The sequence below is a fragment of the Rhamphochromis longiceps genome, linkage group LG16, assembly GCF_057381845.1.
Source record: "Rhamphochromis longiceps isolate RC_006_pf linkage group LG16, R_longiceps_female_GT1.1, whole genome shotgun sequence".
Taxonomy (NCBI): domain Eukaryota; kingdom Metazoa; phylum Chordata; class Actinopteri; order Cichliformes; family Cichlidae; genus Rhamphochromis; species Rhamphochromis longiceps.
The window spans coordinates 35,386,089-35,409,118 of NC_140572.1; the positions used below are offsets into that span (position 1 = coordinate 35,386,089).

Here is a 23,030-nt window from a genome sequence, read left to right on the forward strand (position 1 = left end):
AATGTGACTTTGATGTTCTTAATGCACTAGGTGGCGCCTGGAAGAAGTCTCAAGAAGTGTGCATTCTACAGTTCGCCCTTCAACAGCCCCACAGGAAAAAAAAAAAGTAATTTTGTAACTCATTCTGTAAAAAATCGGTGGTTTAATCAATACTTATAGGGTGACCAACCATCCTCTGTCTTTTGCATTTGTTGACTTGGAAAAACCTATATGACATTTTATTTCACCATTCACCATCAGAGAAGGCATTGTTTAAATATGTTAAAGTTTTCTTTAAGCAAACAGTATTATTATTAAACTTCATCATGACTGGGCCAAGTGTCCTCTTCTTTGGAAATCAAAATATGGTCACCCCATAGAACCTATTATCATATTAGATATCTGTAAAAAAAACAAAAACAAATAAACAACGCCCCCCCAACTTGTAAAAGCCTCAAATATGGAGGACACAGTTAAATCATCTGTACAGGCAACAAGAAGGCTACACGTTAATCGTGACTGGATGAGTCAGGTCCAAAGGAAATCAGCTTTAATCCTCGAACAGACCTTTTTCCATGCAGCAGACGTTTTGACATAAATAAAGACAGGTGTTACTAATCACATTTATTAGAACTCTGGGCTTAAATAGAACAGCACCTACAATGAGGTTATTAGTAATGCCAGTGTTTTATACTATTTAATGTCAAACAGGTGCCGTGAAATTGATACAATGACAGAGAAACATAGCGGTTCTAGTAAGCAGTAATGATTTCCTCACGTCCCTATTACCGGTTTTTAAAACATCAATTCGTTGTCGGCAGGATTCGAACCTGCGCGGGGAGACCCCAATGGATTTCTAGTCCATCGCCTTAACCACTCGGCCACGACAACTACACAAACAGTTTCGATATGAGAAATGAGTTCTGATGAGTCCGTGATTCCACTTTTTAGCACAGCTCGTCAAACACACACTTTCTCAGTGATGTTACCGCATCTGTGACGCGGCTGTGTACAGAAGAGGCGCATGCTGAGGTCAAGTTCCGGTGAATGCAGCGCCATCTGGTGGCGGCTGACACCTGTTGCACTGTGGTTACCTGTTACTGTTAAAACAGTTTTTAAAAAGTGCCCGTTTTAACTCAAGGTTTATTTTCGTCCTTTATTATCTAATTGGTGATTCAATGGAAAAAAATGGAGAAGATCAGAATTTTACAATAATACAAAAACACGTGAAACAAAGTCATCTCCTCAGTAAGCAGATTCACCAAGTTTCTGATCAAACTGACCACAACTAAAATAAATAAATAAATAAATAATAATTACACTTAATACATATTTATATATTCACAGTAACAAAAAGTAACAAAAATATTTTTTCTCTCCTAGTTTTAGTTTATAGTTTAGTTTTAGGAATCAGGTGAAAAAAATCCCAACAACAACAGCTGAGCAAACTCGCACTGAATTCATTGTAAGTGTATATTAATATAATGTTGGCGTATCAAAAGTAAATGCATTCAGTGCAGAAAGGAACTCATGTAAGAGTAATTAACACCATCAGTAATTATGTTCATGTGTCAGTAGCTGATGTAGCACTGTATAGTACTACTGTTGTGGCTGGATAAGGTGGGTGGAGCCTAATTTACTACAGAACCGCATCCCCTTCTTACCATATGTGTTTAATTAAAACTCAGATTTTAGAGTAATTTAGTAAATTAATACCCTCCTCAAAAAACTGAAGGGCACACTTGGCACTCTGCACCAGAGACAAAGATGTTTTGATTCCTAACTGAGCAGACTGATATTCCTGAAGTTTAACTGACTTTGTGATCATCTAGTTTTCACTTAATAAAAAAATAATAAACTTTTTAATTAGTTTATAATACCAGATATAGCGTGGAATAAAATTTTATGAAAGTCATAGATATGTAATTTATTCAATGCAAAATAATTCCAATATGACTTATAGTGTAACTGTAAAAAAAATTAAAAGGCTTTATGTTAAAATTTGGCTTTGAGCTGTGTTTGGGGTTTTAAATTCCCTGCTTCACAAAGATGCAAAGCAGAGGGTTGCTTCCCCTCATGGGAGTTCAGCTCTAAGAAGCAAAGCGCCGTTTTCATTCTATAGTTATCCTAATGCTGAAAAGGCATTTTATTTTACCCCACCTCAGGTCTTTATTACTTTCTTGAAAGGTAGTTTAGAGATCCTTCCACCCATCAGCACTTCACAGTGTTTTGCCATCTTTCTTTAATTCTGTGTGATGGCTTTTTTCTCTGTCTCATCAGAGTTTGATGTATTGATGTCGGTGTGTTCATTTTTGATCTGTCTGCTTGTGTTTTAGATAGAGCTGATGTAGTCTCCACAGTGTTACAGAGTTCTGTGCACTACCAAGTTAGAAACTTTCAGTCTGGAATTACAATTGTTCTGAGCCCAGACACACCAATGTTCTGCTGGAAGTTTGAGGCAGTTGAATAATGACTGCAAGCTGATTTGCACGAATAAGCCTCTGATGAGTCGATCAAAACCACCGTTATCAGTCATCTGAGTGACATCTGAATAATGGAAGGGCAATAACTCACGGAAATCTAAGCTTTTATACAAGGAAGCCAAACCAAAAGAAATCATGCAGACCCTAAATCTCTCTATGCCATTTCCCCCTTTCTCCTCAGGGACAGCTGCTCCTCCCTGAGCTCAGTTCAGAGGTCAACTTAAAAAGAAGTTCCTCCTCCCCACATTTGACAGGCACATGCTCAGATTTGTCTTAATATTAAAGTTTTTACCTCTTTACCCTGCAATATAAAGTAGTATGAACTGGCAACTTAGCCTTCCATCCTCTGTTGCTTCTCCCGGTCTGGGTTGTGGGGACAGAGATACCCAGGCCTCCTTTGTCCAGCCACCTTCTCCAACTCCACCTGAGAGACATAATCTCACCAGCACGTCCTGGATCTAGCCCAGGACCTTTACCCATTTGGAGATGCCCAAAACAGCTCAACTGGGAGGTGTCCAGAAGGTAATCCTAGTCAGATGCATTGAACCACCTCAACTTGCACTGTTGAGTAGTCTACTCTGACTCCCTCTCAAAACACTGAGCTCCTCAACCTGTCAACTTGTTTGGTCACTACCCTCCACGTGCAGCCATAGATGTGGGTGAGAATGCTGATCTGATAGTGAAGCTACAGCTTCACTTTCGTGCTCAGCTTTCTGTTCATCATAACAAACCAACACAAGATCTGCATTACTGCAGATTACTATTTACTCATCCTATAGAACTGCAATCACAGCACAGGTTTTTGTGTCACTTTTTCTATGTGGTACAGCTGAGTGTGAAGCAGCTGGTTTGAGTTCCTGTGGCTTTGGTCTTATGCTTCAGAATGGTGGATTCACTGTTAAGGATAGAAGGCGATTAAATGTCTCCCAACCTTACCTGACTGATGATTACCTGATGATACTGATTCCCTGACTGAGCAGATTGGTGTGATGTCAACAGTAACTCGGATCATTGTGATGAAGAAACAGCTAAAACAAAAAGTAAGACTTTCAATCTCTGAGATTATGTAAGTTCCAGCCTCCATCGATGGCCATGAGCTCTGTGTGCAGAGTCTACTTCAGCTATACCACAGGGCCAGAAGTGGGGTATACCTATATCCATCCCATATTGACACAAAACAATCACACAAATGAAACTGTCACATGAGAAAAAGTGAGATCCAGATCATATGCAGTATGTGTATGACCAATCCATCCTTTAAAATTGACTTAAACTGGCCTATTTTAACTAAGTCTGAATAAGGTAAGAGTGATGTGTGTAGGTGTGGAACTAGACTGTTGCTTCATGTCGTAAAGAGCCAGGTGAGGTGATTCCAAAATCCAGTCAGGATGCCACAGGCATTCTCTCCTTGGAGATTTTCCAGGCATTTCCACCTGGAAGGGGGACACTGGTGTAAACCAATAACTCACCGTGCCTCAGTATCCCCCTGGAGAAACAGGAAAACACTGAGAAAAATGGATGGATGGTGATACAGATTATGATTATGACACTAATAAACACTACCAACATGTCATTGCTTCAAAACAGACAAAGACCGACACAGAATATGTTACATTTCGTGATATAAATTATTTATTTACATTTACAGAAAAATTACCCCATCAAGACAACGTAGTAATAACTATTGGAAATAGAACCCAAGATACAGTAGCTGACGTCATCGTCACAACCGAACAGAGAGCTCTATAATAACATTGTGCCCTCTGTCAAAGGTCTCCTATAACACAAGGTGCAAGGCATCACGTGTAGCCCCCAAACCCCCCCACCCCCCTCCCAGGCTGAACACACACCTCATTAAAAGCCAGATACCCTGCTTTGCACTACCCCGATTTGCTTTGTACCCCTCATCTACAAAGAACAGCTAGCCCACCTCTACCAAAGTGCACACATCTAATACACATTCACACACACACACATTCAGTATCCTCCGCACCCCCCCCTCCCGAGTCCTCATAGTTCGTGTTTTGTTTAGTTTTTTTCAGGAAAAACCTTCAGAAAAAGGTGCAAGGAGACACATGGGCATGGGTAGGGGGCTGGCGGCGGCGGTGACTGATGACAGCATTTCTCCAATGTGTAATCATTGTCACCTCACTTGTGTGCCAGCTCTGTCTTTGCTTTGCCACCATCCTCCATGGACATTCTTTGAGTTCATACTGGGAGAGAGGGCGAAGAGTGATGGGAAGCAGATGCTAATTTTCAGGGTTGGCCTACTTGGGGGCGGGGAAGAAACATCTAACGCCACAGCGCTCCATAACGTGGAGAGGGGACTCTGTCTGGTGTGTCTGGGCTCAGATCAGTCGGGTGGAGGCGCGCATGGTATTCTCTGAACTGAAGTGGACATTGTTCTGCTTCTGCCGGTTGATCCTGTTGGTCCGTGGGCACTTCCTGAAACACAAAATCACGAAGAAGATGAATTACTGTTTTAATATTAATCTAATAACTCAGACTTTAAAGGGAGAAACATGGATGGCAGACTGCTGCTTTAATACAATACAATACCTCTGCTTTAATACTTTAAAGCAGAGGTCCCAAACCTTTTTCATGTAAATCACCTGTCAGGGACACAGATGTTAGCACACGATTATAATGACCAAAAGAATTCATGATACACGCAATATGACTGAAAAATGAGTAAAAATCACCTTTTTTAAAAATGACTACAGTTTAGAATGTAACAGCACCAACAAATTGAGTATTAAAAAAAGAATACTAAAAATAAAGTAAAGCTTAATTTGTAACCTTAAACAAGCATGAAGAAAAACACATTTGTAAATCACAGTTAGAGCCTGCTTCTTTCTTTTATGTTGCATATGTTCAGGTTCACTGTTAATAAGTCTGAGTTTGGGATTCATGTGCCTGCTTCTTTGACTCGTGCAACCCCCAAAGGCCACATCCACCAGGCCGAGAGACCGGAGAGTCACACCTACTGAAAGGTTTGCATTCCGCGATCGATTGGCGAGTGGTTGTTGGCAGTCACTGAGAAATTTGTTAAAGCTCCAGTCACGCCAGGGACCAGTTAGTGGCCCCCTGGCAACCACAGGTTGCTAGGGAGAAATGTATTCCCTGACAACTGGAGACTGAGCAGCCTCTTTGCGATTTGTTTCAGCTGTGTCTGATTGTGTGACTGCAGCTACACTGATGTATGCCGCATTCACCTCCAAATGGGGAACATAACAAAGATCACAGGGCATTGGAAGGACTTTCAAGCACCTCTGATTCCAATTAGACTGCCAGAAAAAGACCGATCCATGGAAGCCCCACCCAGCAACCCCACAGCATCCAAAGGATCTGTGCCTGACGTTCTGGTGCCAAACAACCCAAAGCACTCCGTGTGATTCTGAGTACATAGCCATGCTATTCAGCAATACTCAGCGTTGCTTGCAAAACTTATTGCTGCAAAAACAAAAGAAGCATCTGAAAACAAATCAGATGAACACCTGTTTGAGACTTTTGTAGCGGGAAAATGAGAGGACAATCTGTAGAGAGATGATTTTCTTTTTTAACAGAAACAGAAAATAGCATTTCATAAGATGCTGAATTTGTAGGAAATGACTAACATCTTCATCTTTGAAAAATCAAACAAAATATTGTCTTTGCCAACAATTTCATAGGAACCAGAGGGCTTGGGCTCCACAGAAGAAGTTCAAGTTATAAAAGCCTTGTTTGTTCTGTTCATTTTATAAGACAGAAGTAACGAATAATAAAAATAAAATGGTGGAAACATGGTATTTTGCAGGGAAGTCCTTTTGAACAGACCTTTTCCAAGATGTCACAAAATCTCTTGCACAAGAGGCAAAGCATAGGGATGACCTTTTCCACTTCCCCCTGTTTGTCCTTTAACTGAATGGCAAATCTTTACAACAAACAGAAATCACATAAAACTCCAGCAACATTCATAAAACGCAACAAATGACGCGCAAATTCGATCGGCTTGACAGAGACGGAGCGAGTCAGTAACCGCTGAAACGCTCGCCTGCGTCGATTCGCTTGGAAGTTCATTCCTTTCGACTCGTAGAAGAATTTTCAAGTATGTTTTTGTGTTAAATGGATATCGCTACGCTGCAGGACACATTAGTGTTGCTGTCACTGTATTTCGTGTTATAAATTCTCTCTTTGCTTCTTTATCTCCTCTCCTTACCCTCTCACCCTGCTCCACTTTCTCATTTCGCCCCTCCTCCTCCTCCCTCCTTTGCTCGGAGGAGCAGTTTTGTCTCGGTCAAAACTCCTTTAAAATCTTTTATTAAATGTCATAAATTGCTTAGGTCAGCCAGAGGCAGACAAGCTGCAGGCTATATGTGAATGTGTGTGTTTGTGGCTCTGAGTGTGGGTGGGTTTTTATAGTGAATACAAAATGCTTATGTTAAAACACAAGTGTCTGTGTGTGTGTGCATGCTGGACTATACAGATATGTGTGGGTTTCTGTGCTTGCATACACACCTGCAGGTTTTCAGATATGTGTGTGTGTGTGTGTGTGTGTGTGCCCCCTGAGAACGTGACAGTACTTTCTATGTGTGCCCAAAACCTCGGTGACCTTTCAGCTGTTGCCTACATGCTCAGGAGTCTGTAACTCCCAGATACACACAACATGGAAAACACTGCTCCCAGGCTCATTAGTAGGCTGTTTTTGTATATGTGTGTGTGTTCGAGCATGACTCACCTGGTAATGCAGAGCACCACCACACAGATGATGACCACCTGGAGTGCTCCGATGATAGAGGCGATGAGGACATAGTGCAGTTTGCCGGAGCCTGGCACCACATAGAGGACGTTGTACTCCTTGATGTCACAATGGGGGCCCCTAAAACCCGAGTGACAGCTGAGATCACGCACACACAGACGCACAAACGCACAAGAGTGGGGGGAAAGTGAGAGAGAAAGCGAGTCATTCCTGTGCACGGAGTGACAGGTTCATTATTTTTAGCATTTCTAATTGAAACGTCACCGAGTGTTTGATAAAGACATTGCGGTGGAACGCCGCATTTCTGTGACAGTGTGGTGACTTTATTTTTTCCTTAGCTGTAGCTGTTCAGATGAACATGACTGATGGGGTTTGCGGTTGGCGGCATAAAAATGCATAATCTTCTCTTTGTTCTAGGCCTGTGGGCATACTAATGCTGCCATTATAGATAGTGTGTTAAGCTGTGTGTCTGTATAGAACATACACATGTAGCTGCCACAGTGAAGTGCTGAAAGCAACCAGATGAAAACGTCAAGTAGTGCGATTGGTCAGGTTGGGCTCCTTGTGTTTTCTCTTACAAGCTTCTGATATCAGGAGATTAATAGGGAAGACACTCAGGGAATAATGGAATGTAAGAACAGTTACTGCAGGGACTATAATTAAAGCATGATGCAATTCGGTCATGATACATCCATCTTGTGGTGCGGCGCTGGTATCAGTGTGTGAAATCAAACACTGAACGATTAATCAAAGCTTTCGCTGTGGGGAGCTGTGGCGCTCGAGCTGTCATTGACACCTTAGGACAAAAATAAAATCCAGATTTTATTTTAGAAAATAGAAAATCTATAGAAAACCTTCTCAGGAAATGATCTTCGGGGTGGATAGATATTAACTATTTGTTATCTGGGGTGCCAAACTCATTTAGCTCATCCCAAGTAGGTCAAGCCACTTGAGCCACATTTCAAGAAAAGCCACATACCATCTTAAAAAGAGAAAATCTAAAATGTGTCCTTTTTTGATGTAAATAAGGACATAGGTACATATATTTAATAAACTATCCGCTTACAAAGATCAGTAACAACAGAATAAGAGATGCAAAAGCAGCAATAGGTCCCAGCTTTTCTACATTCAGTTCATTTTCTGTCATTATAAAGAACACCTGCTCCTTGGATTCATCACTTTACTTGTTGTTTGTAGCGCTTTCTTTGTGCATAGGAATTTGCTAAGAGTGCTGCCCCCTGGTGGAGGCTAAAGAATCTGCATTTTCAAATGTGCACATTGAAAAACAAAGATGCAAACACAGAGTTTTGTCTTGCAGGTTATGGTCGGGTGAGCTGGTGAGCTGGTTAGTACTTGGATGCGAGTCAACATGGAAAACCTAGGTGGTGCAAAGTTGGGTGACGTAGTTGGTTGAGTGGTTAGGAGACAAGACACACCTTTCTGTGTGGAACTGGTGTGCCTGTGTGGGTCTTTGCCAGCATGACAGCAGTAAGTATGCCCACTTCCACAGCTCAGTTTCTATGTATTCAATGATATTGTCTCATTTTTTATACTGTATGACAGTTTGAGCTTTGCTATCTATAATTAGGCATTTGACATCTTTATACAACCAAACTCTGAAAACAATGGATAGAAAGCCTGTTTGGTGGCATCCTTGTCACATTTTAAAGAAATATAATTTACTTAGTTTTGAGAGATTTATTCATTTGTCTTTTCTTAACTTAGTTTTCAAATGTATAAACAGTCTGGGTCCAGAGTGTTTTTCCAGACACGTTCAAAGAAAAGACAGTGATAGCATTACTGGGAGGCAAGGTGTGACTGTGAAATACCACATCACAGATCTAAAGTTGGACAGCAGCAAGCCACAGCAATTTTAAATACATCATAAATCATAATTTCACAAAGATTTATACCCTCTAGCATGTATACATGCTAGAACATACTTGAAAACATGCACAACCAATGTGCATTTTACAACATATCTAATTTATACTAATCTTTTCCATATGGGTGTTGAACGTGTGTCAAACCCTGAGTCCCAAATATTGCTTTGAATGACACCAGCTCCTACTTGAAAACATGTTAGCGTGGCTGTGAAGAGCTCTAGACCTCAGGCTGGGGCGAGACTGACAGCCTTCTCTAATGGGCCAGATGTTTGGCTGGATGGTTCCAGCCCACTGGCTGTATGGTTGATACCTCTGCGCTTATTTCGAGGGTATTTTCTGACATCTGACAAAACAAAACAAAAAATACCCAAATTTCACCACCCTGCAAAAAAGTGAAGTCAAAATGAACAATGCTGGGTTCATACCACAAGTTTGTTTTGCTACGTTTAGTCCAAAATTATTTCAGAATTTAAAAAAGTCCAGCAAATATCAAAAGTGTAAATTAGAGTCCAAACAACAATGACCCAAAACATCTTATTGAACTTGTTACTCTCACCAAAAAACCTGATACAAAAGAAATGAAGACAGGTGTTGCAAGCTTGGCTACACTGTTGCCTTTGTGTGTCAGATACAGCCTGGCTTCCATACAAGGACATGTGGGGTAAAACAGACAAAAACCCTTTTGTATTTAGAGCATTTTGTATTTAGAGGTAGTCTTTTACGGATGCAATCGGCAGCATAATACTACAGGTTTTGCCAGCTTGGTGTAGACCTTGAGTGGGAAAACACACACAAACACACACAAAAGACTAATGGAGATGATCTTTGTCCTCAGAGACGAGCTAAAACAGTCCCCCTTTTAATCTCCCCTTCTCCTCCATCTCCTCTTTACCTGCTTTTCCTGTCTCTGGGGAGGTTGTTACCCACCAACACCTGCACATCCTTGTTTGGCACAAAACACACACACAAACACACAACCTGCTTCACATTCTCTATCCCTTCAACCTGACAGCGTACGAGATGAACATTGCAACCTTGTTCTGTTCGGGGGTTGTGCTTGGTTTCCACACTCGTGTACCGCACAAACACACACACAGTCACAGACATGCACCACTCCCACAGAGACCGCTGCGCTTTCCTTCACATTAAGATACAGACTTTGCCTCGTACAGCCATCAGGGGGCAGCAGAGACCCTCCGCACTCCCTGGCTGCTCAGCATGCAAAGAGAACGTCTGGGATGATCGAGGTTAGAGAGAAAGTAGAGAGAGATAGCGCCAGCGAGAGACACCGAGACCCCCTGGCTGCTACACTAGCAGGCTGTAAAAGATGGCAGACCTGAGCAGCACACATGTATACTGGCTTGGTGTGTGGGTGGTGGGTTTTAATATCATTCCTCAGTGTGCCTTTTTGTAAATGCATATCTCTGCTGCCTGTGTTAAGTGTGTTCTGTGTGCCTGTATGAATATGAAATTTGCACCTGTGTGGCCAATTCTCAGCTGGTGTGTCTGTCGGCAAAATAGGGGCACAGGGGTGCACAGAATTCACGGTTTCGCATGAACTCTGGTTTTAGAGTGACAGCTTGATACACACAGTGAAAGCATCAATTTATTTTCAAAAAAGGAAAATGCTCTAAAGTTTGTAATTGTCCGTAATTCCAACGTTAAATGCTGAAGCAACTAAATGCTGCACTCTCTCAGTACAGAATTGGACCTGTTTCTTCTGTGACGGTAAAAACATAGACTGTATATAGTAGATGGATGTATTTAAACCCACCTACTACCATTTTCAAACAGCTTCGAGAATTTTAGCTGTGACTGTTTTGTTATTTAGGGCCACAAATGATCATACTTAATTTCCAGCTAGATAGCGAGCTTTTTTAACTAAGAGTATTGGATTCGTTTTTCAGTCCTGGAGGTTACGGCTTGAGTAAAAAAAAACATTATGGGACATAATATACTTTCAGCTTCTCTCTTGAATGGACCCAGATGTTTGACTTGGTACATTATATATTGTATCATAAGCCACGACCTGAACACATACATGAAAAGATATTTGCCCTCTTCCTGATTTCTTCGCACTTAAATGTTTTAGATCGTCAAATAAATTTCATTTTTAGACAAAGGTAAGCTGAGTTAACACAAAAATACATGTTTGAAATGATAATTTAATTTATTAAGGGAAAAAAGTCTCTTCAAACCTACCCGACTCTGTGTGAAAAATTAATTGCTGCCATTGTTAAATCATGAATTAACTGTGATTATCTACATATTTTGCAAAGCTGGGTTTAATTTCAATAGGTACACCCAGGCCTCATCACTGCCAGACCTGTTGAATTGAGAAGTCACTTAAATAGAACCTTTCTGACAAAGTAAAGCGGGCTAAACAATCTCAAAAAGCAATTCATAGTCCTACAATCTCAAGAATAGCAGAGAAGCAAACTCACATCTATCAAAATCATTTCTAAGGTTCTGGGACTCCAACGAACCATGACGAGAACCATTATCCAAAACTGGAGAAATCTGAAACAGTGGTGAACGTTTTCAGGAGCAGGCAGCCTACTGTTGAATCAGGAGGTCACAAGAACTGCAGAGTTCATGATTCAGCACAAGAAAGAGACGATGATGATCCCCAATATGTTTGGGAAAATACTCTGTGGACTGTTTAGACAAAAGTTTTACTTTTTAGAAGGTTTGAGTTCCGTTATCTGGCATAAAACTACCGCGGCACTTCATAACAAGAACATCATACCAACAGTCAAACATGGTGGTGGTAGTGTGGTGGTCTGGCGAGCTGCTTTGCTGCTTCAGGATCTTGAGGACTTGCCACAACTGCTCTCTGTCCGACCACCAGTTCATGCCCTGAAACTAAAGTGAACTTGGATTATGTATATCTGAAACACACAGCTCTCCGTCTGAATGACTCAACAAACTGATGGGTTTGGACTTAAATCGGATGGAGATGCTTTGGTTTAACCTTCACCACCTCCAATGTGGCATCGCTGTGAGATTTGAAAGACTTATTAGCAGTTGCAGTTGTCAAGGGTGACACAATGACTTATTTCATTCAGGGGGCTTTTACTTTAAATTTAAATTACTAATAAATTACTAATAAAGTCGATCATCATTTGAAAACTGTATTTTGTATTTACTTTAGTTATGTTTGCTAATATTACAATTTATTTGATGACATTTTTTTGTCTGTAAATACCAACTTAAAAATCTCAAACACTGCACGAATCTTTAAATAATTCATAGTTTCCTCCTTCCACATATAATGTTTTTTTATAAAGATTTGACTGAGCTGGCACAGAATGACTTGCAGCGTCTGTCGCTTTGCTGTCACTTTGCAGATTTTATCAACAATAACAAATTTAATAATTCCAGCAAATACGCAGTAATAACAGGATAAGGCTTTCAGGGTTAATAAAAATAATAAATCATTTAAATTGATCACTTTTATTCAACATCATAAATGAACATGGATGAAGCAGGAAAGCCAGTAAATCCATCTGCATTTATCTATGATTGAATGTGAGAGTTTCTTAAAGTGTCTGTTATCAGCAGCTGCTTCAAGTTTCTGCTTCAGTTCATGAATCCCCTGCAGCCATCCGAAGGCAGCGGCACAGATATGTTGATACATCTGCAGTTTATGATTAGAGCACAGCAACATCAGAGCGCCGAGCTATTACGCACACTTGTACACAGTTACATGCAAATGACACTAGGCTGCTACAAAGTAACCACACATCCCCACAAATCACTGGTGTAGTACTACATGATTTACTGCTTTATACCACATCTGCACCAAGAAGATGCCTGGATTTCTCTGTAGCTGCTTAAAATGCCCCAGGATATGTCCTCCCTTTCCTTTATTTTTGGGCTATATTTTTGTCACAAAGAAAATGGGCAGGTAGACACGAGCATTGTACTGATCAAAGTTCAGGCAACAGAGTAGTCTGTGTGCATAACAACTACAAAACTGAGTGCTTCAGCTGTATGATCACACCCAAAGATGGAAAACTAAAAACTAAAAATGTTTGTATATAACAATGTGACATCTCCATCCATCCATCCTCTCATGCTTCTCTAGCTCTTCTGGGGGCATACGAAACCATTCCCAAGCCAGTGTGTTCTGAGTCGGTCCAGGGACTTCTCATAGTAGGATATGTCTGAAACACTTCACCTAGGAGGTGCCCAGGATGCATCCAGATCAGATGCCCACAGCATTGTGATGGAGTCCTTTCGTTGTGGAAGAGTAGTAACTCTACTCTGAGTCCCCCCCCCCCGAATGTCTGATCTCTTAGGTTGAGCTTCTACACCTTACAGAGGAATCTCTTTTCCACCATTTGTTTCCATTCTCATTCTGTCCATCACCACCCAGATAACCTGACCACAGGTGAGGGTGGGATTATATCAACTGATAGACTGACAGCTTTGTTTTCATGCTCAGCTCGCTCTGCAACACAACAGACTGGAACAGCTTCTTCATCACTGATGACTGTGCTAATTCATCTGTCAGTCTCTTGTTCCATTCTTCCTTCATTCATGAACAAGACCCCAAGATACTTACATAAGATATTCATCTGTTTGGGGTAGCAACTCAAGGGCAACCAGTAGTCGGCACTCCACCCTTTTCCGGCCGAGAATCATGGCCTCAGACTTGGAGATGCTATTTTTTACCCCAGATGCTTCACACTTGGCTGCAAACTGCCCAGCGCAATCTGGAGGTAATGGGTCAATGAAGCCAACAGAACGACATCATCTGCAAAAAGCAGAGATGAGATCCGAGACCGTCGTACCCGAGACCTTCCAACCCTTGGCTGCACCCTAGAAAATGGTTTGAACCTGCAGGGGTCTCGAGGCGCTCTGGCTTTCTCCCAAACTCCAAAGACATGCATGCGAGATTATAAATTGGAGATTCTGAAATTGGTGTGGATGTGAATGTGAAGATGACTGGTGACACTCACACTATGACAGCTACAATAGGCTCCTCCCCTCTGCGACCCTGAACTGGATAACCAGTTGAGAAAAATGGTGGATGGAAGGATTTTTTGACAGAACTTTTATTTGAGTGATTTTGTTTTGTTTTGCAAATGAACAGAAACATGATAATGGAATTAACTATTATGCTAATTTACTCAGTTATTTTACTTCAATTTTCAAGCAGACATTAAACTATTAAAAACTGAACAGTTTGTGACTAGTTCTAGTCAAAAAATATATATTACACTTGTTTAGAGCGGCACATTGTCAGATGTAATCCACCTCAATTCTGATAAGATGGCAGTTTGCAGACTAGCTCATTAAAGAACCAAGAATAAGAGGCCATCGCCGGCCGATACTTTCAGAATGCTGCAACTGGTGCTTCTTTAGTGCTCTACAACAGCAGCATTCTCCCATATGATATAAGCATTTGGAATTACACACTGAAAGTCAATAACTATATGCAAATAAGAGTATAGTTAGTTTACGACCAGTTATTGTAGACTTTCAGACTCGTAAATTGTTATAGAATATGTTGGATGTCAACAGCTGTCAGACCATTATAGCTATTGAAAAAGTGGGACATCTATCTCACTTGGCCTGTATATTCTGGGTGTTAGGGAGTTTGGTGTTTATGAGGTGCTGCTCCATCATTGGCGTATACATTACTGCGAGGGAGTATGCCTACTACAGTAAAATAGACTACACCACTGCTCCACATACAGTACAGCAAACTGGTCTGTTGGGACTTTTCATTCAGGTTATGATCAGATACTGGATTAAAATATTTTTCAAATAAAACCTCCTTTCCAACTCTCTCTTTTAGTAAAAGTTAAGCACGTTGCAAAGCAGTCATTGCTGTGTTACATTTCATGACACAATGTAACCATTTATGATGTGAGCTGGAGTCGAATTAAAACTCAAATCGCATCCTATAACAAGTGATGCAGTCGTATACTGCAAATTACTCTGTTTTTTTACAATTAATTTTTTACTGTAAGTTTCTGCCATCATTATACAAATTCAGGAAAACCAATAAAACACACGCCATCTGCACTTCTGTGGCAGTGCGGGCTTAGGCTGTGCCTCTCTGCGCTGTGCAGACAACAATATGAATTCCCAGAGTGTCTTTGGGATTGTTAAGGTATTCAGGGTTTTTTGTAAATGCAGGCTATCCTCTCGAACCACTTTCGCTGTGAGCCAAAGGAAAATCACTGGCATTCTAATTAAATTATTTTTCTAAAGCGTTTTATTAATTGGGCTCCATTTACTCAAGCTTAATAACCAGGATATTTAGAGCGCCCTAGGGTATTATTTTCAATACTGTGAAATCTTGATAGGTTTTTGTTTATCAAACGACCAAAAATAGCAGGAAATGCACTGATTTCTGTCCAGTGAGGTAAACCAGACTCACTGCCTTTATTATAAGTGGCTCGCTCATCCTCAGGAGTGCACCTCCCCAAAGGCTCATTCTAAGCTGAGAAAAATCCCTGCCTGTCTGTGAATAGCACAGCTGCAGCAGAAGCTGACACTTTAAAAAAAACAACTATAATCACAACCCTCTCTGATATGTATATATCCCCCTTCAGCCTCTTACTGTGTGCTGTATGGATGTGAACCACAGTCAAAGGTGTGATTGCAGATGGCACAAAGTCTGTGGGTCCAAGACCCGAAGCCCACCGCACACCGCAAAATAAGACCCTAGATCATAAAGCATGGGGATGGAAACACCAGCATCCTCATTAAGCAACAACAAACCCAACATGGGATTAATTTGAAGCAGTGCAGCATATTTGACTGGTCAACAGCCCGTCCTACCATTACAGCAGGAGGGATCTTAAACACTTCTCGCTCTCAGCGCACTGGCTTATATTCATTTAAAATAAACAAGGCTGATTAAAAAATAAATTTGCTCCAGCACTTGCCAAGCAATTTCTAAATTTTACAGCTGATTAGCCGTCTTACATTCCACACTTCCTGTTAGTGTCTGCAGATCACACAGAGAGAGAGGAACAACAAATTTGTGATAAAAAAGACAGAACGGGCCTCAGTCATCTCGCTTCGTGTAGGGTTTGTTTGTTTGAGTGGAAACCTAATGAGTACGGTATGCTCGACTGATAAGTAGAAAATGGCCAACGCTCTGATCGTAATAGTTAACATAAATATAAAATTGATGACGGGAAGCTTTTTAAAATCCATTTCTCTCATTATAAATAATAGTTAATACCATCTACAATCCAGAATACTCTGCTACAAGTACATCATATTTAGGAAACAATGGTGGGCTGGCTAGCTTTTAAGTCAGAATGTCAAACTTGTGTTCAAATGTTGCAACTTGATATGTCACATGTGTAACTTTGCTTAAGACGCAAACCACATTTGTTGTCAGTCTCACAACACACCACCAACAGGCTTCCTCCACTGGCTAACTCAGAACTCAGAAGCCTGTTGTCATTGGTAACCAGCGATAGAGAGTGACCAGTTTATGTGGGAGGCATCTCGTGGTCATGGGAAGACACGAGATGCCTGGCTTTTGACATGGCAAATGTCAAAAGCCAGAAGCCAGACCCTCACAGAGATAATGAGACAGTGGTCAGCTACGTTAGGCACCGACACTAACCTAAAGAACGCCCAGAAATGAAACCAAACAAGTGCAAATATCATAATTTGACATCAAAAATTAAACAGCCTTTTACCTGCTCTGTGCATTGTCTGTGTGACCTGTTGTGCTCATACAACAACAGAGCAGGTAGGCGAGTGTCTGGCTTGTATACTGATCCTGCACATCTTACCTGTGACTTGAACAAAGTTATGTTTTTTTTTTGTTTGCATTCAGGGACCGATTGCAAGTAGTTGCAGCAGTTAACTGATCACCCAGAGGCCCACCAAGTTATTTTACAGTTAAATGACCATCCTGCAGCAACTACATGACCATGTGTGGAGAATTTCTGAATTTATTACGTCTTCAGATCTTTGGGATTGTGGTTGGCTTCTGAATGTAAGCGGTTAATGTGAATTTCTGTGCAACAGATTTGCAACAGATGGCAACAGATTTGCGATTTTTATTTTTTTTATCACACTTAATTGCCGTTTTATCACCCCACAGATTGCCTGTAATTGCCAACTTGACCCTATTCAGTGCAAACTAACAGCAGACGGACTCCATCTTACTGCCACTTTTAAGCGTCATGTCGCTGCACCAAAGTCGCTTTGAAGACGGCAGCTGACTGCGAATGGTCTTCGAAGCAGCTAATTCAAAAGCAAAGAGATTCCGAGTTCACTGCACACAGACCCAATGATTTTGGTCATGCCTATTTTCACTGGTGTGACTGCAGCATTAATCAAATTCCCAGAAGTGAGAACGCATCTGTGAAACAGACTATCTCCTGCAGTGTGCTGCATGTGAGAAAGAAGGAGCACGAAAAAGCTCCTGATTTAATTCTCCTGACGTTATCCGCTGTTCATGTGCGAAAACATGTATTATCACTTTGCAATATCATTGTCGTTTTTCTGTTTCCCCTCTTCCTATGAACCTCTCTACAACTGTGTGTGTGTGTGTGTGTGTGTGTGTGTGTGTGTGTGTGTGTGTGTGTGTGTGTGTGTGTGTGTGTGTGTGTGCATGTGTACATGTGTACCTGCAGGAAGGCTGAGCCAGGACGCTGGGGAACTGACACTCTCCATGGACGCAGTAGTTTTTATAGCGATCTGGACAGGGGATGGACAAACCACGGGCCAGTCCGTTCCTGGTCTCCTCTTTCTCCCCTACAAACACACGAGACCCTTAAAATCTGCCACTGCCCCTCAGGAAGAGATGAATTATAACAAGTGGGAAACATGAAAGGATGACGAACAGAGGAAAGTCTGGGAGCAAATCTAATTCATCTTTGAATGACAGCACATGTTATGTGCTTATCTGCCACCATCACGGAAGCACTCACCCGTGGGGTCAGTCCGTGCGAAGTGTCCATCTCCGCCTTTGTTCCCAATTATGTCATCTGGAAAGGCCAAAGACACATTAAAGCTGAGCTCAGGTCACCGCAACCTCTCCTACAGCTCCATCGCAGGTTACTCATGCACAGTGATGCTACTGCAGGTAAAGAGGACTGAATGTGAATTATCATCTCAACAAAAGGTTCATGTGCCGTGTGCGCCTGTGTGCTTAATGCGTATAAATGGGAGCCATTCTCTTCAAGTCAGAAACCGCCACCCCTAATGTATTACACCGAACAAAGGCCAGAATGGAGCAGAGTCGGGTGGAAAAGATCAGACGGAATAATGCATTTTTGCTCACCCCATTGACGCTGCATCGAGTTCTACTTTTCACAATGGCTAGACAAAATCACCTTCAAATCATTATCATTTTATTGCGATTGATTTTTTCTTTTTTTTCAGAGGTCAGTACGATCGTTCCCTCAAACAGAAGCTGTGAAAGCATTCTTCAGATTCATGATGCAAGACTTGTGGCTGGATCTGTGACTTAGAATTTACTTCTTATTTTTCTTCTTTTATTTATTTCTTTATTCACAAGAACACCTGAGGCACAGTAAAAGAAAAGAGACTCAGAAAGATTTCAGTGAGTTCAGAAGCTCAAGTCCCGTATGCGTGACATCCACTTAAGAAAAATCAAATGAAGAAAACAAATGAATTTTAAAACGTAGCCAGCGGCGAGACGCTACAAGCTCAACAGACTGCAGTTCCAGTGGATTCAACGAGTATCTGGTTAAATTTGTCTGTGGAGCTGAGGTTCAACAATATCTTCACAAGGTTATCTGCGCTTTTTGTTGAGCTACTGTAGCAGAAGCCGTTTCCTAATAGCATGAAATTGGAGCATAATCAGCCATCTAAGTGCCGGGGTGTCACTGTGAGTCCTTGCTAACATGAGGTCGTCTCAGTGCCTCCATTTCATGCTATTTGTCTTTTTCCTTGATTGAAACAGAATCAAACGGGGTGGTCTGACCCACAGGACATAACATGAGGGAATACAGATTTCTGTTTGTGTTCCAGGGCTCGTTAGCCCTGATTGCTTTACTTCCCATTACTTCTCAAAAGACCTATTTGTCCTGTGTGTACTTAGAACCTCTCAAATGGTCTCTTACACTAAAAAAATAACTACAGATCTTAAAAGGTGCATTTGACTCCAGAATCAAAGCCTGTAGTGTTTCTTTTAGAATGTTTAGGTGTAAATCACCTAGTTTGGGAGATTTCTGTCTCTTCTTTCACATAATGGAACTAAATGACTCTCTGAAAAAGCTTTATTTAAAAACTCAGCAACTATTTCTAGAAATCATCACCTGGTTAAAAAAAAAAAAAGCACTCACAACAGGATTTACTTTTGTATGAACTTTTTTCCGCTACCAAACGACATGTGTCAGGTGTATCAATCTGCAAAAGGAAGCTTTTGTGACAATAAACACTGATGTTTCTGCGCTGAGCTGAGCTACAAGGTTACCGAGTTGCATTCTTGTATAGACTGGAAATAATGCCTAAAATAATTCCAAAATGAAAGTTCTTACATTTCCATGGGCTTTTGGAAAACATAATGCTCTCAGTGCAAAGCAGTCTTACGTGTACATACAGCCCACAGAAGGCAGCAATAAAAACAACAGACAACAAATCCATAATTAAAGTAAGAATAAGGTCGTCAGCGCGCCGTCCATCTCCAGTGCTTCACTCAACATCTTAACAGAGCCTAACTGCATCTGGTGAGTGACTCAGTCTGACTTAGTGGGTTCGCTGTGGGAAGTGAGTCTCTCACAGAGTGCAAGGGAATTAGCTGCGACTACGGTAAAGTGAATGTTGGTGGTGGTGACCAGCCACAAAGTGTGCAGACAAGCTCAGGCTGCAGTAAAGTCTGTTACATAATGAGAAGAGAGCCGCAGTAAACTGGAAAGTGAGGCTGACACTGATTCTCCTCAACACCTTTGCAAAGTGTTCAGATGACCAGCAGACCAGAAAACAAGACTTTCTGGCTAAGAGGTTAGTGCTAAGCACTGCACCACTGTGCTGCCTTCGCCTCTGAGGACACTAAGCTTTGACTGTCTACAGGCCATGGATATACACTCACTGGACACATTATTAGTAGGAACAAACTTTAAACTGAAAGGAACTGTGTTTTTAAGGGCATGACTTGCTGAGCAGATTCAGCTTGGACAAAAATGGTCCATGGAAATCTGGTGCTTCAAATCTTTCATATCTATAACTAAAGCTATATTTTGGTAGTTGGAGCTCCACATGAATACCATTTAGTTCCATTATAGTCAAGAATACTCAGTAGTATAATACTGATTTTAGGTTTTAAACCACACAAACCGTAAATGACATTAAATGAAATAAAAACACATTTGTCTGTCTCTGTCTTCTACATGTATTCGAACTATAACTCAGTTTAAGGATTAAAGCACTGAGATTAATAAAAAAAAACAACTTTATCCCCAGAAATAGTGCGCCAAAATCAAAGATACTACATTAAAAAAAGGAGGGATTAACATTGTGTAAAATTATCTGTATATGTAGCAGCAGCGGCTCTGAGGATTATCTTTCTATGGAAGAAATATAGTATCATCAGAATTCAAGTATTTTTAGACATTGAATTTATGACACTGAATTTTTATCCTCCAAATTTCCCTGCAAAAATATTCACCTGCAAAAATTCACCTGCAAAAAATTCACCTGCAAAAATTCACCTGAAAAAAATTCACCTGCAAAAAATTCACCTGCCAAAAATTCACCTGAAAAAAATTCACCTGCAAAAAATTCACCTGCAAAAATTCACCTGCAAAAATTCAACTGCAAAAGTGATGAACTTTAATGACCCAAGCCAGAGCAATCAGCACCAGATCGAGTCGAGTGGCTCTCGGCCAATTAAATTACGCTGTTTGATCACATGACACCGTTAGCCAGCAGTTTGTCTCCTAAAAGAGAGCTGTTTAGAGGTGAGTGATTAAGTTTTTCTCCTAAATAGAGATCATTACAGAACGCCTAGTCCTACTTAAAATCCCATTTATTTTTATTTTATCATCTACTCGAACTAAGGAAAACGTTTGACTAACTCAAAGACAATTTCCACGCCTCCCCTGCCTGACTGCAGAGGCAGTTTTGAATTTAGGAGCAGCAAGATGGAAGCAGCAAACCCTGGCGATTCTCCGGTAAGTATATTGTTTTTTATCTTCAAGTTTGTCTTTTGAAACGTTAATTTTATTTAAATCCGTTGCTCACGTATAAAGTACACAGACGGGGTCTTTGCTCAACTCGTCTGAGGCGTGTCTCACTAAGCGCTACATGCTAGCATCCTGCTAACCGAGCTACCCTTTACATGCTGTGCTTTAGAAAATAGGATACTCGTTAAAAAATACTCCGCAGATATTGATAGATAGACGAACACTACAAATATAATGTTGTAAACGAAAACGGCCTTTGGTGAAGTGGTAAAATACACCATGAATAAAGCCATAGATTGAATGGCTGCCATGGTTGCAGAACGGCCTGATTTAATGACAAGAATGGGGAAGAGTGAGGTGAAGTGAACCAAAGCCACAAAACACGGTCAGACAAGGCGGCAAAAGGGGAGTGATCTGTCCGTCAGTATGAAGTTGGTGTGTGCTTTGGTGAACAAAAACTCGAGACCGGTAGCAGGAAGGTGGGAGACTCGTGTTTCACTGGAATAGTGGTGAATTAAAACATCCTTTGTTGGGGACATTTAGGTGTAAATGCATCCATAAAGGTGAGACAGAGGCAGACCAGACAGTGAAGAAAACAAGGCAAACATTAGAAATATTAAAACGGAAATATAGGATTAATATAACATACAATTGGGGAAAATGTAAGGAACACAATGTAAATGATATTGTAAAGTCATTAAAACAGCATACTCTGATTAAAAGAAACAGATAATTGGGTAGGAGGAGGATGATGATGATTTTGATGATGATGATGATGATGATGATAATAATAATAATAATAATAATAATAATAATAATAATAATAATAATGAACATGTACAAGATGGGTATGTATACTTGTAGCCAGAACTTAACAACTACAAAGTTGTAGCATGCCAGACCATCTTGATTGAATGTAACTTCGCTCCACACAAGTTTTATGGTAGACATATTCATATTGGTATCTAATAAATGATTAATTCTTAGATTTTATCAAACGTTAATTTATAAATTGTTTCTGTCTTTATGTGTTTGTTTCAGATTATGCAAGATGTAATTATTCAGTCAGCAAGACACTTGCTGCAGTTACTGACATCATCCAACTGAACTGCTGCTGTGATGAATCAGAATACAAGGTTTACTTTAGCAAGACTTATGAGTTAATGCTACATTTAACTAAATTGTTATATATTTTGTGTCCAATATTGTCTCCATATGATTTTGTTTTTTGCAACATCTTGCAGAGAACAGAGTCAAGGTACCAGGCTTGGTCAACCCTAAAAGACCATCTGTTCATCAAGAAATGACCAGGTGAAAAAGTCATAAACTAAACACTCTGCATGAGCATGGAATTTAGGATGCAACTTTACATCTTACCTGCTCTACACTCAGGGCTTGAATTACAACAACAGTCAATCACATAAAAAAAAAATATATACTTTTGGTAGTTCTGTGTCTGTCTCTCTCCTCCAAACCCAGATGGCTGCTGGTACTGAACCGGGTTCTGCTGGAGGTTTCTTCTTGTTAAAGGGGAGTTTTTCCTCTGCACTGTCACTTCATGCTGCTCAGTGTGAGGGATTGTTGAGGTTGAGTCCATATGTCCTGCGAACAACTGCTGGGCAATGACACCATGCAATCTTCTGGGATTCCTTGGATAGAAAACCTGTGAGCTGCACTTGTCCTTGGTCTTCACAGCTCACCTTTTTACTGTTTATTGAATCAAAATTCTCCAGTGACATGGATTCTACATTGTAACTGATGTGATGTTCTATAAAGTGGTTTTAATAAAAAAAAAAAAGGCAAA

At 40.8% G+C, this 23,030-nt stretch overlaps 1 protein-coding gene, 1 long non-coding RNA gene and 1 other non-coding gene across 3 annotated transcripts in view; 1 reads left to right on the plus strand and 2 right to left on the minus strand.

The window, feature by feature from the left end:
- Window positions 1–788: 788 nt before the first annotated feature.
- trnas-aga (transfer RNA serine (anticodon AGA)) lies at window positions 789–870 on the minus strand. The gene has a single exon. It is a non-coding gene; the product is annotated as a tRNA-Ser (tRNA).
- A 3,222-nt stretch (window positions 871–4,092) lies between these two features.
- LOC146651574 (tomoregulin-2-like) overlaps window positions 4,093–23,030 on the minus strand; it is a 140,984-nt gene continuing 122,046 nt past the window's right edge. Inside the window, exons 7-10 of the mRNA XM_085384641.1 lie at window positions 18,008–18,064; window positions 17,705–17,831; window positions 7,180–7,338; window positions 4,093–4,907 (exon numbers count right to left, since the gene is read on the minus strand). Of these exons, the coding sequence (XP_085240767.1) occupies window positions 4,811–4,907; window positions 7,180–7,338; window positions 17,705–17,831; window positions 18,008–18,064 (440 nt within the window). The 3' untranslated portion in view covers window positions 4,093–4,810. The remainder of the gene's footprint in view (window positions 4,908–7,179; window positions 7,339–17,704; window positions 17,832–18,007; window positions 18,065–23,030) is intronic.
- Window positions 20,854–23,030, plus strand: LOC146651575 (uncharacterized). The gene is made up of 4 exons (XR_014907912.1): window positions 20,854–21,214; window positions 22,268–22,362; window positions 22,471–22,537; window positions 22,706–23,030. It is a non-coding gene; the product is annotated as an uncharacterized LOC146651575 (long non-coding RNA).